At 42.0% G+C, this 18,561-nt stretch overlaps 1 protein-coding gene across 1 annotated transcript in view; it reads right to left on the reverse strand.

Annotated features, from left to right (window-relative positions):
• Positions 1-4,501: 4,501 nt before the first annotated feature.
• The window catches only part of arl3l1 (ADP ribosylation factor like GTPase 3, like 1), a gene marked incomplete at both ends in the record, with an annotated part of 37,786 nt that continues 23,726 nt past the window's right edge, over positions 4,502-18,561 (reverse strand). Inside the window, 4 exons of the mRNA XM_084331957.1 lie at positions 4,502-4,549; positions 5,824-6,009; positions 6,375-6,425; positions 9,439-9,555. Of these exons, the coding sequence (XP_084188083.1) occupies positions 4,502-4,549; positions 5,824-6,009; positions 6,375-6,425; positions 9,439-9,555 (402 nt within the window). The remainder of the gene's footprint in view (positions 4,550-5,823; positions 6,010-6,374; positions 6,426-9,438; positions 9,556-18,561) is intronic.

Below are 18,561 nucleotides of genomic sequence, written 5' to 3' on the forward strand. Positions count from 1 at the left end.
TCAATACCATAGTCCCCTCCATACTCATAGCCAAGCTCAGGGACCTGGGCTTGGGCTATGACCTCTGCCAGTGGGTCTTGGACTTCCTGACTGGCAGACCCCAGGTGGTGAGAGCAGGCAACTGCACCTCCTCATCCATCACCCTCAACATAGGGGCCCCCCAGGGCTGTGTTCTGAGTCCCCTCCTCTACTCCCTGTACACACACGACTGTGTGGCTCAGCGGAGTAGCAATACAATCGTCAAATTTGCTGACGACACAGTGGTGGTGGGCCTGATCTCTGCCAACGACGAGAGGGCCTACCTGGAAGAGGTCAAGGTCCTGGCGGGATGGTGCCAGGAAAACAGCCTCTCCCTGAACGTCAGCAAAACAAAGGAGATGATTGTGGACTTCAGGAGGTCGGGGGTCAAGGACTACAGCCCCCTCAGCATCGACGGGGCACCGGTTGAGAGAGTCAACAGCTTCAAGTACCTCGGAGCCCACATATCCGAGGACTTGAAATGGACCATACACATTAACAGTGTGGTGAAGAAGGCACGACAACGCCTCTACTTCCTCAGGCGCCTAAGGAAGTTCCAAGTCAGCCAGAAGATCCTTAAGAACTTCTACTCATGTACAATAGAGAGCATCTTGACCGGCAACATCACCTCCTGGTTTGGGAATAGCACTGCAAAAGACCAAAGCAGACTACAAAGAGTGACACGTTCAGCCGAACGCACAATTGGAGGGGGGCTCCCCACTCTCCAGAACATTTACAACAAGCGTTGCAAGGGGAAGGCTAAGAGAATTATTAAGGACTCGAGCCACCCGAACAACTGCCTCTTTGAACTGCTGCCGTCAGGCAAGCGACACAGGAGTCTCAAGGCGAGCACAGAAAGACTCAGAAGTAGCTTCTATCCCCAGGCCATCAGGCTGCTAAACGAACAATGAATGAACACTACACAACAACAACCACCAAACACACATAGCACACACATCCACACGCACACACTCACTTTAAACAAACACACTGTAGCACCCACTACACACACTTTATAGCACACACCCACTTTAAACAAACACACTGTAGCACCCACTCCCCACACTTTATATTTATGGATGAAGGATTGCACTACAACTCGTACACCTTACTGTAAATTGTACCTAAAATTGTACCTCATCCCATTTCTGCTTTGCACTAGATAGTACTGTACATTAGTACACTGCATAGTATTGTGTATTGTATATTATATGGTAACTCAGAACATTGTACATATGTCTATACCGAACAACTGTGACCTCATTCTTCTTCTAAATTCATGCTATATTATGTTATTATGTTATTTGATACTATCTTGTCTAGCACAGTCTCTGGAGCGTAACAGTAAGAAGCATTTTGTATGAAAGTATTCTGTACTTCTGTATGACAACTATTAAAGAACTTGAGAACTTGAACTTGAGGAGCATCATTTCATTCGGGATGACCAACTACAGCTCCAGATGGTGTAAAGTTTAAACGAAAGAGTCAGAACAACTCCAGTGGAAGAGAACCCTGCAATGGCCACCTGGAGGGACTACATCAAGGTTGCTCCGAGGACAAACATGTGGAGGATGTAGCTATTGTTGGCCTCTAGGACTGTGTGTGTGTGTGTATTGGATATGAAGACTGTGTGTGTGTAACTAGGAGGGATATGAGGACTGTGTGTGTACCTAGGAGGGATATGAGGACTGTGTGTGTACCTAGGAGGGATATGAGGACTGTGTGTGTAACTAGGAGGGATATGAGGACTGTGTGTGTACCTAGGAGGGATATGAGGACTGTGTGTGTAACTAGGAGGGATATGAGGACTGTGTGTGTAACTAGGAGGGATATGAGGACTGTGTGTAATTAGGAGGGATATGAGGACTGTGTGTGTAACTAGGAGGGATATGAGGAGGACTGTGTGTATGTGTAACTAGGAGGGATATGAGGACTGTGTGTGTAACTAGGAGGGATATGAGGACTGTGTGTATGTGTAACTAGGAGGGATATGAGGACTGTGTGTGTAACTAGGAGGGATATGAGGACTGTGTGTATGTGTAACTAGGAGGGATATGAGGACTGTGTGTACCAAAGCACCTCAAAGGCGCTAAAAACAAAATTACAAGCATCTCAAAACAAACTGGTCAGACTACTGCTTGACCTTACTCCTAGAACCCACCTCACCCCTGCCCACTTTGACAACCTAGGATGGCTTAGACTCAAGTAGACGACAGAGTACAGCAACTTGCAATGGACCTGGTCTACAAGATACACTACACGACCAAGGTACCCATGTACATGTCAAAATACTTCCCAAAGGTCAGTGAATACCACGATCACAACACCAGAGGGAGCTCCACAAATCATGTTAAACCCAGATTCGGCTCAAACAAGGGACTAAACACGTTTTGCAATTATGCCACATCAATGTGGAACGCACTACCCAAAGCTGTAAAGGAATGTGAATCACTACCCACTTTCAAAAACACTCTCAAAAAACACCTACGGGAGACTGCAATTCAAAACTGGCCCATGTAAATGTCCTAACACAACCCCCTCCAATGTACAGTAAAAATGACCAAGTATTGTCTTGTCAATATTCCAATGTACAGTGTTGCTTGTACAGTTGTACAGTGTGTCCCCCCCCCCACCTACCCAACCTCCTCCAATGTACAGTTTCTACGTCAAATGTATATACTTCTTTTCTGGACTCTTTTCGTATCACAAACAGTACTGTATTTGCAAATCTGGTATGTCATAAATGTAGAGATGTAGCAGTACTGTCTATCTGTATGTCATATATGTTACGATGAATTGAAAATGGGGGACCCTGATGTAAACAAGACGAAAGTCTTTCTCTGGTCTGCATCCCCTTAACAATTGTATGTATTGAGCTGTACTGTACTGTACCCATTCTGCACTCTGTTAATAAAGTTTTCATTCATTCATTCATTCATTCATTCATTCATTCATTCATTCATTCATTCATTCATGTGTAACTAGGAGGGATATGAGGACTGTGTGTATGTATGTAACTAGGAGGGATATGAGGACTGTGTGTATGTGTAACTGAGGATATGAGGACTGTGTGTATGTGTAACTAGGAGGGATATGAGGACTGTGTGTATGTATGTAACTAGGAGGGATATGAGGACTGTGTGTAACTGAGGATATGAGGACTGTGTGTGTGTAACTAGGAGGGATATTCCTTGTGTACATTGACAATAAAGTCATCTTCTCCTTCTTCGTGGACCATCAGGATGAAAGGGAAAGAAGGCTTTTCCTCCGTATTGCTCTGGTGTTTCATCAGTAAGAAGGCGTATGGCCAAGTACAGCCCTCTGAAAAGGGATCTTGAGGTCCTCAATCAGAAATGTATCACATTTGCACGACAGGAATTGTGCTCAGTGAGTGTTCTACAATAACACATCTCAGAGATAGAGGAGTATGAATTGGATAGAACAGAAGGCTATAGAATTCCACAACGGTGGAACGAACTACCCACCAGTCAGGACAGCTGAAACCCGGCCAATTTTCTGTTATCGACTAAAAACACACCTCTTCAATCAATATCTGAAAAGATTTACTACAATGCGACTATACTTATCATGCTAATATGTCTATATAACTATACACATATTATATTACATATTATACATAATTAAGAGTGGAACACTCAAGCTTGATACTGTTTGAATAACAATGTCACTGACCCTTATAGCTGCCAGAGTTGTACCCTTCCTACTGACTTGTTGTTCACAATCTGTAAGTCTCTTTGGATAAAAGCGTCATCTAAATGTAAATATAATTGTAGTTTTCCCCCCTTAGATTTCTGGTAACATTTGGTCAGTAAATCCCAAATGTTGACGGATACAAAAGGGTTGAAAACCAGTGTCAGACAGAAAAAAGAAGCAGAAACTATTTTACGACATTAAATTATTTTAATGTAAAAAATCGTACACATAATGAACACTGACATTACAGAATACACACATACTTTACACTACCTAAGTCATGGCTATGTGTGTACAGTTTCCGCCCCAACCCCACCTACCCTATAGTCTTTTTAGACTATTTTTGTATCATAAACAGTACTGTATATTTGTAGATCTGGTATGTCATAAATGTATAGATGTAGCCTACTGTCTATCTGTATGTCATGTACCGGTATGTCATTATGTTATGATGAATTGCCAATGGGGGACCTTGATGTAAACAAGACGAAAGTCTTTCTCTGGTCTGCATCCCCTTAACAATTGTGTGTATTGAGCTGTAGCCTACTGTATTGTTTGTACCCATTCTGCAATCTGTTAATACAATTTTCAATCAATCAACCAATCAATCAATCAAAACCAAAGAGTAAAAACAAACGATCATTACAATTTGGGACGGGAGTGGGATCTTTTCACTGAAGCGGTGTTTTTAAGTGAGTCCCTAAAACATCACGACCAGACAGCGGGTTTCTCCCCATGGCGCGGGCGGACGTAGTCGGCAAACCATGGTTTATTTCTTCTTATTTACAATGTTGTTACATATCCAGTTCATGCCGTCCTGTTGGGAAGATATAGAGACAGAACAATACAACAGCGTCAAGGGGAAGTTGTTACACCGAGATATTGCCTCACTTTTTATGGCAGTGGGTTTCAAAACGCGGCCCCACACAGCACAGCGGGGTAACTAGGGGATAATAGACAAAAGTAGTCACAACAAGGCAATTTGTGAACAGACACAGTTTTCTAACCGTTTCCCACATCCCTCATTCCGTGACCCACACTGCCCCCTGCTGGGGACCCATATTTTTTTTAAACACTGTTTTTACTCTGGCATCTTCTATGTTGATATTGTGAGGGTGGGTGCATCCTTTAGTTTATATATATATATACATAATATACATACATATATATATATATAATATACATATATATATATAGGCTCTGGAAACAATGATTAATATATTAATATCAGCCAATTAAGGGGGGGGGGGTGATGATTAGGTGGCCTTGATGTCAGAGGCCTGATTGGGAATTTGGCCAAATCTGTCGGGGAACCCCCTACTCTTTGCTACAGGTGCCCTGGGTTCTTTAAAGGTGCTGTAAGGTGGGTTAAAATAGTATTTAACACTTAGTTAAAATAAGTGTTAAATAGCTCTACATTCCAACAGTCATCACTGATATAGAGTTTTTGGTCAGTAATATGGGTCTCCCAGTTCCGCCGCTCTGCACCTTATCCGATCATAGGAGAGAGAACCCTAGATATTTTAAAATGTAATAATAATAATAATTATTATATATATATATATATATATATATATATATATATATATATATATATATATATATATATATATATATATATTTTTTTTTTTTTACTTATTTCAAGACATTTGCCACATTTGCTTACTGCCCCGGCAGATTATTTTACTTATTTCAGGCACATAATTGCTTGAACTAGTTTTTATTTCTTTTTTCTTTTTTTTGCAGTGTGGAGTTCTCCCGTGGGAAGGGATACCAGTAAATGTATTCTCTGTTTACTGCAGAGCGACTGGGAGGAGACCCCTGTTACTGACCAGACAGACACACTATATCAGTGATGGCCGTCGGAGTGTAGAGCTCTATCATTGTAACATGTTGACCACTTAATTTAACAACAAAATACCCACTTCCAGCACCTTTAACGGCCAAATTCAGCCGTGACCTCGGTTTAACGTCTCATATAAAAAGAAATGTGTGGAAATGTGGTGACGACACATGCTGCACGCATACACACCACACCACACCGCAACCACCTCTCTGGTGACCATGACCTCATGCAGGGCTGGGCCTCACCTGAACCCCCTCTCCAGACACAGCGGAGCAGGCCTGGATCTGCCACTCGCGGTCCCTGTACGTGTGCAGGTTGAGGCCCTCAGCCACCTCACTGGCCGGGGAGGCTGCAGCCAGGTCCTGCTTGTTGGCAAAGATGAGCACCGGGACCCCCTTCAGGCTCTCCTCGTCCACCAGCTCAGAGAGCTCCTGGACACACGCACGCACGCACGCACGCACGGACGCACACACACACACACACACACACACACACACACACACACACACACACACACACACAGACACACACACAGTCAAGGATGTGCCCAGCGTGGCATTCATACAGTATAGTGTAAATTATATTTAATTCCAAATAATCCTTAACTATTTAAACATTTAATCATTTTTATGAAACATATCCTATTTGCTATAGACACTCCTATTATTAGCATCCAAAAAGACCATTTATCACAGTTTTGGTTGTTGAGATATTAAAACGTGCACTTTATGGGTGGATTTTCACATTGTCAACATCCCTCTTCGTGTGAATCTTAGAATCTGTAGGCCTTGCTTACCAACCCTGTCTCCTCGAAGCGCTTCTTATCCGCACTGTCTATCACATAGATCTGGAAGAGCAAACACACAGTGGTTACTGGAATCTCTCCACTAATAGAAAAGTAAATAACTGAAATGCATTACTGTGTGTGTGTGAACGCCAAGGTTTAAAAGAAATGCTCCCAAATACTCATCAAAACATAATTTTTTTATATCTACTTTTTCTCCCCCTTTTTCTGTATTTTTTCTCCCATCCCAATTTAGTCCCTTCCTGGTTGCATTTTCCCCCCACTTGCCGGCCTAGGGAGGGTTGATAGATACATGTGGAGGCAGCCAGCCGCTTCTTTTCACCTGACAGCGAGGACTCTCACGGGGGTAGCTTAACGCGTGGGAGGCTCACACTACTTCCCCCAGTTCCCTTCCTCGCTGAGCAGGCGCCCCGACCGACCTGTAGGAGTCACTGTTTACAATGACCAGGACACACACACCCCGCCGGCTTCCCACCCGCTGACACTGCCAATTGTGTTAGTATGGACGACCGACCAAGCCGGAGGTACCGCTGACAGCTGGATTCGATACCAGTGTCTCTGCGGTGGTAGGCAGGCGCTTAGTCCGCTGCGCTACCCAGCCGCACCATTTTTCTCTTAAAAAAAGTATGATGGTAGTATGATGTTAATTTAAATCCACTGTATGAATAATTTGCCACAGTACTGTCCTGTGATCATAAATCACTGAAGCTACAGATGTGTATCAGTGATGATCAAGCCATAAACAAAGAGGCCTAGATGTTAGATCATAATATGAAGAACTATGTGATTTGATGTTTATCTATGCCTTACCTTGACTTTGTCTGTTTTGCTGCTACTGTATATCTTTTATACTTATATTATGTCTCCACTTTTCTGTCAATTTTGTGCTCATTTTATGCCCATTTTTGTATGCCTGTCTTTTCTGCTGCTGTGAAGCACTTTGGGCTGCAATTCTTGTATGAAAGGTGCTATACAAATAATGTGTATTATTATTATTATTATTATTATTATTATTATTATTATTATTATTATTATTATTATTATTATTATTATTATTATTATTATTATTATTATTATTATTATTATTATTATTATTATTATTATTATTATTATTATTATTATTATTATTATTATTATTATTATTATTATTATTATTATTATTATTATTATTATTATTATTATTATTATTATTATTATTATTATTATTATTATTATTATTATTATTTATTACATGTCATTCCTCTGGTCAAAATATGAAAATGAGCAACTCTCTCCCAAATCCCAAAAACTGGAGTGCTAAAACTCAAACTTGGGATGTCATCAAGTAAAAAGACTGAAGCTGCTCCATGGAGAATGAATTGGGAAATAATGTTATAGATGACGTCTGAGAGACACCCAGGAGAAGGTACATGTTCTGTTCTAGAACTAAGAACACTATACTATAGAATAAGTAGTCTGCAGAACTCTAGAACTATTAGGAATGTCTGGCACGGACTGTAACGTATGACATAATATCGTGCCAGTTAGGGTACCTGCACCTTGTGTATAGTCTTTATTCTTCTCATATGTTTATATTGAGAGTTAATTATATGGTTTACACAGTTTATTTTGTCATATCATTTATGTTCAGATTTTATTTTATTGCCTATATTTATGTCTTTCTTCTATTACACTGCCCATACAAGTTCAAGTTCAAGTTCAAGTTCAAGTTCTTTAATAGTTGTCATACAGAAGTACAGAATACTTTCATACAAAATGCTTCTTACTGTTACGCTCCAGAGACTGTGCTAGACAAGATAGTATCAAATAACATAATAACATAATATAGCATGAATTTAGAAGAAGAAAATGAGGTCACAGTGTTCGGTATAGACATATGTACAATGTTCTGAGTTACCATATAATATACAATACACAATACTATGCAGTGTACTAATGTACAGTACTATCTAGTGCAAAGCAGAAATGGGATGAGGTACAATTTTAGGTACAATTTACAGTAAGGTGTACGAGTTGTAGTGCAATCCTTCATCCATAAATATAAAGTGTGGGGAGTGGGTGCTACAGTGTGTTTGTTTAAAGTGGGTGTGTGCTATAAGTGTGTGGAGTGGGTGCTACAGTGTGTTTGTTTAAAGTGAGTGTGTGCGTGTGGATGTGTGTGCCATGTGCGTTTGGTGGTTGTTGTTGTGTAGTGTTCATTCATTGTTCGTTTAGCAGCCTGATGGCCTGGGGATAGAAGCTTCTTCTGAGTCTTTCTGTGCTCGCCTTGAGACTCCTGTATCGCTTGCCTGACCGCAGCAGTTCAAAGAGGCAGTTGTTCGGGTGACTGGAGTCTTTAATGATTCTCTTAGCCTTGCCCTTGCAACGCTTGTAGTAAATGTTCTGGAGGGTGGGGAGCCCCCCTCCAATTGTGCGTTCGGCTGAACGTGTCACTCTTTGTAGTGTGCTTTGGTCTTGTGCAGTGCTATTCCCAAACCAGGAGGTGATGTTGCCGGTCAAGATGCTCTCTATTGTACATGAGTAGAAGTTCTTAAGGATCTTCTGGCTGACTTGGAACTTCCTTAGGCGCCTGAAGGAACTTCCTTGGAACTTCCCCTCCCCCCTCCCCCATGCTGCTATGACGCATGGATTTCCCCAAGGGCATCAATAAAGGAATATTTTATCTTATCTTAAAGCTCATTTTGATATAGCCTACATTAAAAACAATATATAATAATAATTTAAAAAAAATACGTTTGTGGGGTCCACAAAATCAGTCTCCCATTCATTGTCAATGGAGCAGCTCCAGACATTATACGTGATGACATCACAAGATTGATTCTTACTTCTCTGGTTTCTGGCGTTGGGAGAGAAGAGAGAGTAGCTCATGTTCACACATATTGATTAAACTGTCTTATAGGCCATGGAAATAACACATTAGAAGTGTAATTTGAGTGGTGTTCCCCTTTAAATAATACCATCACGGTATAATCCAATGTAAACCACGATACAAATGGTATTTCCATTATTCTTTGGTCACTGTAAATACCAAACAAAATGAACACTGGTCACTCACCAAGAGGTCTGTGTTTTCCAGGTATTTCTTCCAGAAAGGTCTTATCTTCCTCTGGCCACCGATATCCCACACGTTCAGCTTCATGCCATGGGAGGCCACGCTCTTTATGTTGAAGCCCTGAAGTCAGACACAACGCTGGGTTTAGTACACGGCTGTGTATTTACTGTGGAACTGTTACTGTGCTGCTGTAACAGGTTAAAGGTGCTGTAAGTGGTTTTCTTTTGTTAAAATAAGTGGTCTACGTTGAAGTAATAGCTCTACATTCCACGGTAAGTGGTATTTTCTTTGTTAAAATAAGTGGTCTACATGTAATTTCTCTACATTCTGACAGCCATCACTGATATAGTGTTTGGTCAGTAACATGGGTCTCCCAGTCCCTCCGCTCTGCAGTAAACCCATTCCCACTTCATCCAATCAGGAGAGAGAGCTCCACACTGCGAAAAAATGGTCTGGTAAGAATTAAAAATGAGTTTTATGCAAATATACGCTAGAAACAAATAAAATAATCTACCAGTGCAGTAAACAAATTTGGCTTGGCAAGATTTCTTGAAATAAGTAAAATAATTATCTAGGATTCTCTCTCCTGATTGGATAAAGTGAGATTATCAGGATACCAGAAAATGTATTTTATGTTTAGTCCAGACTGGAGGGACTGGGAGACCCCATGTTACTGACCAAACACTATATATATCAGTGATGGCTGTCGGAATGTAGAGCTATTTAACACTTATTTTAACAAAATATCACTTACAGCACCTTTAAGGAAATGGTACCTACAGTAATAACCAATTTGAACAAACGGTGTTGTACGACACTGTATACAAGGACGAGGTGACTTAACTCTTTCACTACCACACTACCAAAGGGTTAACCCATTCACTGCCACACAACAAAGGGTTAACCCTTTCACAACCACACTACAGCAGGTTAACCGTCTGTAGTGTGGTAGTGAAAGGGTTAACCTTCTGTAGTGTGGTAGTGAAAGGGTTAATAAGTTATCCAAGCAAAATAGGGTTCAAGTAAAGGTCACATTTTTTTTCTTCTTTTTTTACAAAAATACCGTGTGGTTCGTTAGGGTGAGTTTGTGTAAGGATATTATCCTCTGGACCTTGTTTACTCTAACGAGAGCCTCGGGAGTCAGGAGGAGGATAAGACTGGTGGGATAAACTGTGCTGGACCATATCTGACCTACAGTATGTGTTTGTTTATGTGAAACCTAATATGGCGCTGTGGTGGCTCCTTGTGCTAATGCATTCTCTCTGGTGTCTGTTGACCTGCGACACCTTTCTGGGAACTGACACTATGTGTCTGAGATGATGTCACATACTATGTTAGATAATCTCTTGTATCTTTTTTTGTTTTCTTTTATTTAAGCTTTATTTAAGCGGGAGGTAGCTCACCATCGCAAAGTTACATAATTATAAAATAGAGCATGTTAAAAACTGACAAGGGACAACAGACAAATACAAAATCTGGCTTACGGTTTACGGATCGCACTCTTAAATTACACAGGTTTATTTAAAAAAAAATTACCACAGCTTTGAACTCTCCCAGGGAGACAGAATCATGAAGCTATAAGTGGTGGTGGAAACTAACTAAGTATTTTTACTCAAGTGCTGTACTTAAGTACAATTTCAAGCTACTTGTACTTTACGTGAGTATTTTAATTTGAGGGAACTTTATACTTTTACTCCACTACATTTTCAAAGGAAATATTGTACTTTTTACTCCACTACATTTATCTGAACCCATCACTTATACTAGTTACTTTGAAGAAAAAAGAAATTGCATAGAAAACATGGCAGAAATATATATGAAGAGGATGTACTTTCACATTTGAAGCCAGTTGACGTCAGGAGGATGTAATCAGAGCAGCATAACTGGACCATGTACTTTAACATGAACCTTTAGACGTCAGTGGATGGAGGTTTAAACGCTCCCAAGCATTTTAATACACAAACATCATGTATCATCATGTATAGGTTTTTGCGTACTTTTACTTTAGATACTTAAGTACATTCAATTGCAAATACTTTTACCAGAGTACTCATTTATCTGGGTATTTCTACTTTTACTTAAGGAAAGGAACTGTGTACTTCTTCTACCACTGGCTATAAGTGTCCTGAAGGTTATTCAATGACCAGGGTGCAAAATAGGAGAAAGCTGCCCTACAAAGTCCTGAGCAAATCCTAGGTTCCTGGTCAAGCAGCCGTCTAGTGGAGAGAACATTATAACAGCCGGCGGTGCGTGATAGGAGATTACACAGATACACAGGGAGTTGACCCAGTATCAGTATGGATTTGCAAATAAAAATATACCAACGCTGGAAGAGGATGCTGGAGAAGGAGCACCAGACGGTTGGCTTCGGTTGCTCACAGTGTTATGAATATGAATGTACGTTTTGCCACATGCTGAGAAAACATGTTGATTGTTTTGGACGGTTCTGATTTATCACTTCCTTCATGAAGGGTTATAACATCTGAATGAATGAATGAATGAATGAATGAATTCATTCATTCATTAATGAATAGTTTATTTTGAACAATAAAAATAAGTAAGAAATAACAAAGTAAAAATATTTAAATAATAATAAATAGATCAATTGTATAAAAAAGCAAGATAAAATAATAAACAAAACAGCCTCTTGTCCAAAAAGGAATAGGAAGAAGCAATTCGCTTATCAGGCCCCACCTCTTATCGCAATAAACCCTTAACAATTTTTTCAAACAGTGTTCAATTGTCAATATAATAATAAGTTATTTTACAATCAATAGGCTTCTTTACATCTAGTATCTTCACAATCTAACATTGTGATCTTACATCCTCACATAATTACTGGTAAAAAAATAAACACAAGCCACATGTATGATAGTCAAGCATGTTTTCACACGTTACACACAAGGAAGGGCCATCTGGATCTCACTTATTTGTATTCATTTTGTGTGTGTCGCGAGAATAAGCACTGTGTGAAATATTTCGAGAGTAAAACTTCAATTAAATCCTATAGTCTCATATAGACGACTGTCCCTTTTACTGGCCATGTCTGGCTCAGCTATGCCAGGTCTACATTTATTTATGTTTTATTTACATTTATTTATTTTGACTTGCATTCAAAAGTCAGTCACATTTGCTGATCAAGCTGAAATTCATGATGATAAAAGAGCCAGACTGTGTGTTGGGGGGGGGGGGGGGGGGGGGGGAGGAAGCTTATTACAAGCTAAAATAAACCACATTGCATGTCATACTAGTCAAAATAATCCCAAGTGGCCCAAACTGGCCTTGGTATCTGAGCCTGTTTGTCCTTCTCAGACAGTGTGCTTGTGTCAGCAGTCTCTGTCTTCACAGGGAGAGAGCTGCTGCGTGTGTTGTGTGTGTGTGTGTGTGTGTGTGTGTGTGTGTGTGTGTGTGTGTGTGTGTGTGTGTGTGTGTGTGTGTGTGTGTGTGTGTGTGTGTGTGTGTGTGTGTGTGTGTGTGTGCGTGTGCGCGCGTGCGTGCGCGCATGTGTGTGTGTGGGCAGCTGGGCACTGTCCGTGGTGCTGAACTGCACAGCGTGAGGTCTCATATCCTGTCTTTCAGAACAAGATCAAATGAATGATTCATAATTTATATTGTTATTCAATAGCCATATTATTGTTACACAAGTAATATTCATACATGGTTTAAATAAACAATTTGATAGTATTTCCCATCAGTTCTGTGCAAAAGTAATTCAAGGCCTATAGATAGATGCCTGTCCCAAATATAGGCGGGGTGAGTTCAGTGGTTGAATCAAATCAAAGCCTGTGCTAATCATTTAAGTCTTATTGCATTTACTATATGAATGGAAGACCTTCATACCCTGGGGTGATGGTGTGTGTGTGCGTTGTGTGTGTGTGTGTGTGTGTGTGTGTGTGTGTGTGTGTGTGTGTGTGTGTGTGTGTGTGTGGTGTGTGAGTGGACATGTAGGCTATTACTATACTTGTGAGGACCACATTTCTTCACTCGCTCAAAGATGAGATAATGCTGTTCTGAGGACAATTAGCTGGTCCTCATTTTAAAACAAACCGTTAAAAGGTTAAGGGTTGGGTTTAGGGTTAAATTATATATATATATATCTTATATTATAGATTATCGATACACTGGGCATCGAAATAATCGAATAACATATCAATAACATATCAATTACAAATGATTGATTGATTGATTGATTGATTGATTGATTGATTGATTGATTGATTGATTGAAAACTTTATTAACAGATTGCAGAATGGGTACAATACAGTACAGCTCAATACACACATTGTTAAGGGGATGCAGACCAGAGAAAGACTTTCGTCTTGTTTACATCAGGGTCCCCATTTTCAATACATCAGGACATACATGACATACAGATAGTCAGTACTGCTACATCTATACATTTATGACATACCAGATTTGCAAATACAGTACTGTTTGTGATACAGAAGGAGTCAAGAAAAGGGAGTATATACATTTGACGTAGAAACTGTACATTGGAGGAGGTTGGGTAGGGGGGGGGGTTGGGTACATTGATTATTGACAACCATACTGGGTAATTTACATTGGAGGTGGTTGGGGGGGGGGGGGGGGGCACACTGTATAAACAAGTAAAACTGTACATTGAGGGGGGGGGGGGGAGGAGACACTGTACAAACAAACAAAATTGTACATTGGACTATTGACAAAACCATACTAGGTAAATGACTGTACATTGGAGGGGGTTGGGTTAGGACATTTACAGGGGCCAGTTTCGAATTGCAGTCTCCCGTAGGTGTTCTTTGAGAGTGGTTTTGAAAGTGGGTAGTGATTCACATTCCTTTACAGCTTTGGGTAGGGCGTTCCACATTGATGTGGCATAATTGCGAAACGTGTTTAGTCCCTTATTGAGCCGAATCTGGGTTTGACATGATTTGTGGAGCTCCTCTGGTGTTGTGATCGTGGTATTCACTGACCTTTGGGAAGTATTTTGACATGTACATGGGTACCTTGGTCGTGTAGTGTATCTTGTAGACCAGGCCCATTGCAAGTTGCTGTACTCTGTCGTCTACTCTAAGCCATCCTAGGTTGTCAAAGTGGGCAGGGGTGAGGTGGGTTCTAGGAGTAAGGTCAAGCAGTAGTCTGACCAGTTTGTTTGAGATGTTTGTAATTTTGTTTTTAGCGCCTTTGAGGTGCTTTGGTACCATGAGGTGCAAGCATAGTCGTAGTACCCCTGAATGAGTGCTCCTGCCAGAGTCTTCAGGGTATTCTTGTTTACCAGAGAGGAGATCCGGTACAAGAATCGAGTTCGTTGGTTGACTTTTTTTATTACATTGGATGCCATTTTGTCACAGGAGAGATTAGCCTCTAGGATGGAACCCAGGTAGGTAATTTCATCTTTCCTTGTGACAATATTGTCACCCACTGTAACTGAGAAGCCGTCGGTCTTGCTGAGTTTGTTATTTGAACCGAAGAGAATGGACTCTGTTTTGCCCATGTGTAATGATAGTTTGTTATCAGCGAGCCATATGCAGATTCTGCCTAGTTCCGAGCTGAGGGTTTTTTCAACCTGTAACTTGTTCTTGTCAGAGACCAGCAGGGCTGAGTCGTCCGCAAACAGGAACAAGTTGCAGTCACAAGCTGACGACATGTCATTTGCATAAATTAGGAACAGTAGCGGTCCTAGTATGCTTCCTTGTGGAACACCACAGCTCACTGTGAGGGGGGGGGGATAGGGTACCGTTTACCTCCACCATCTGTTCCCTCCCCTCAAGGTAGGATTGCATCCAGCCTGTTCCCTCCCCTCAAGGTAGGATTGCATCCAGCTCACTGATAGACTATCAAAACCAATTGCTTTTAGCTTGTCAATCAGAATGGAGTGATTGACCGTGTCAAAGGCCTTTTGTAGGTCCAGCATGACCATGCCGCAGTATTTGCCTGCGTCCACCTCTTGTTTGATGTGGTCATTCAAATAGAGAAGGCATGTGTCAGTGGAGTGGGATGTTCTGAAGCCAGATTGGAATTCGTAGATTAGATTTTTTTTCCGCTAGGTACTTTTCGACCTGTTCGTAGACTATTTTTTCCATGACTTTCGAGATGGAGGTGAGAATAGAAAATAATTTGGCGCATTCTCACTCTAGCACACAGAGCCATTTATTACCAGAGTTTGGACAGCAACGTTTCAAAAGAGATCCAGAGTGTCAGTGGCTAACCAACCTGGCCAAACTCTGGTAATATATGGCTCTGCAAGCGCCAACCTCGCGCACTAGAGCAGTTAGGAGGAATAGAGCGACCTCGTTCTCACAAAGTTTCACTTTCAGTTTAAACGTTTTTGCAAGTGTCGCTGCCTACTGGTGAGTAAATTACAGTTGTCATGCACGCGCGTTTTGTTTTTGTAGTTGGCTAAAATTATGTACTAGTTGTTGTTGTGATGATGAGGAGGAGCAGTGTTACATTGATTATCGCTGTGTGTACTGCAGCCTGTGTAGATGGATTCATATTACGGTATGTTGAGAGAGAGAGAGAGAGAGAGAGAGAGAGGAGAGAGAGAGAGAGAGAGAGAGAGAGGAGAGAGGGAGAGAGAGAGAGAGAGAGAGAGAGAGAGAGGGGAGAGAGAGAGAGAGGGAGAGAGGAGAGAAAGCTAAGTAAGTGGAGCTAAATTGGGCATCATCAAGCCAAATCAATCGCACGTGATGATGAAAAGAAAAACAAAACTGCACCTCAATTTAGACACAGCTTCTAATTGAGACCTGCCTTTATCTGGCTCTACCTGGCCAGTAAAAGGGTCTCAGGTCTCAGCGTTTATGTTGAGAGGTTTTACTTATATTTAAGTTTCACTTATATTTATTTTTAGCCCACAGCCCTACTGTATGTTCCCATCCCCTATATATGTTCCCACAGCCCTATGTTTCCTCAGTCCTATGTTCCTCAGACCTATGTTCCCTCAGCCCTATGTTCCCACAGCCCTATGTTCCCTCAGACCCATGTTCCCTCAGATCTATGTTCCCTCAGACCTATACTGTATGTTCCCTCAGCCCATGTTCACACAGCCCTATGTTCCCCCAGCCCTATGGTTCAAGGCCAGATTAAGAATTCATAGGCCTCTGGGCCAGACTCTTGTGGAGGCCCCCCCCCCCCCCCCCCCCCCCCCCCCCCACACACACACACACACACACACACACACACACACACGTGCACGCCCGCACAGTGGTGTTTTTATATGTAAAACATTGGTGGGGCAGCCACCAACCAAGGCTACATACCAGGCAAACTACAGTAATCAAAATTACAGTAATCCTGCTACTGATGCGTTTTTAACACGTCAACAAACAGCTATCCATCGAGAGAGAGAAAGTATAGTTGAGGACTTTTTTTTAAGTATTGAAAATTAATTATATTCCCTGTCTGCCAAAGTTATATGTAAGGGATAATGTATAGCTACGAGGTCATTGTCGCAAAATAATTGACCGACACGTAGTTTAAAATACCGAGCCGCTTCGGTTATTTTCTTTGTGCTCAACAAAACTCGACTAGTGGGCGCCGCCATGACAGTTTAGACTGCAGGTAAACAAAACACGGCCCCACAGCGTGTCTCGGCAGGTGACACAGGAGCCAGGACTGCGCGAATGAAGTGTCTATTCGCTGGAAATGAATTAATTCACGGCACATTTAAAAATTAAGATAATTTTTAATAGGGGCATGGGGGAAGGTATCAAGTCTTCTCAAGTCAAAAGGCTTAAGTCCAAGTGAAGTCACGAGTCATTGGTTAAAGTCAAAATCGAGTTGCAAGTCTTTTTTGATTTGGTCAAGTCAGAGCGTAGTGGAGGCCCCTCGTCACTAGGGGGAGCTTGAGGCCCACGGGCCGCGGCCCAAACGGCCCGTTGGTTAATCCGGGCTTGCCTATGTTCTCACAGCACTATGTTCACACAGCCCTATGTTCACACAGCCCTTTGTTTCCCACAGCCCTATGTTCCCACAGCCCTATGTTCCCACAGCCCTATGTTCCCACAGCCCTATGTTCCCTCAGCCCTATGTTCCCACAGCCCTATGTTCCCACAGCCCTATGTTCCCACAGCCCTATGTTCTCACAGCCCTATGTTCCCACAGCCCTATGTTCCCTCAGCCCTATGTTCCACAGCCCTATGTTCAAGGCCAGATTAAGAATTCATAGGCCTCTGGGCCAGACTCTTGTGGAGGCCCCCCCCCCCCCCCCCCCCCCCCCCCCCCCCCACACACACACACACACACACACACACACACACACACGTGCACGCCCGCACAGTGGTGTTTTTATATGTAAAACATTGGTGGGGCAGCCACCAACCAAGGCTACATACCAGGCAAACTACAGTAATCAAAATTACAGTAATCCTGCTACTGATGCGTTTTTAACACGTCAACAAACAGCTATCCATCGAGAGAGAGAAAGTATAGTTGAGGACTTTTTTTTAAGTATTGAAAATTAATTATATTCCCTGTCTGCCAAAGTTATATGTAAGGGATAATGTATAGCTACGAGGTCATTGTCGCAAAATAATTGACCGACACGTAGTTTAAAATACCGAGCCGCTTCGGTTATTTTCTTTGTGCTCAACAAAACTCGACTAGTGGGCGCCGCCATGACAGTTTAGACTGCAGGTAAACAAAACACGGCCCACAGCGTGTCTCGGCAGGTGACACAGGAGCCAGGACTGCGCGAATGAAAGTGTCTATTCGCTGGAAATGAATTAATTCACGGCACATTTAAAAATTAAGATAATTTTTAATAGGGCATGGGGGAAGGTATCAAGTCTTCTCAAGTCAAAAGGCTTAAGTCCAAGAAGTCACGAGTCATTGGTTAAAGTCAAAATCGAGTTGCAAGTCTTTTTTGATTTGGTCAAGTCAGAGCGTAGTGGAGGCCCCTCGTCACTAGGGGGAGCTTGAGGCCCACGGGCCGCGGCCCAAACGGCCCGTTGGTTAATCCGGGCTTGCCTATGTTCTCACAGCACTATGTTCACACAGCCCTATGTTCACACAGCCCTTTGTTCCCACAGCCCTATGTTCCCACAGCCCTATGTTCCCACAGCCCTATGTTCCCACAGCCCTATGTTCCCTCAGCCCTATGTTCCCACAGCCCTATGTTCCCACAGCCCTATGTTCCCACAGCCCTAT

The sequence above is a fragment of the Notolepis coatsorum genome (assembly GCF_963971535.1).
Source record: "Notolepis coatsorum genome assembly, chromosome: 16".
Lineage (NCBI taxonomy): Eukaryota > Metazoa > Chordata > Actinopteri > Aulopiformes > Paralepididae > Notolepis > Notolepis coatsorum.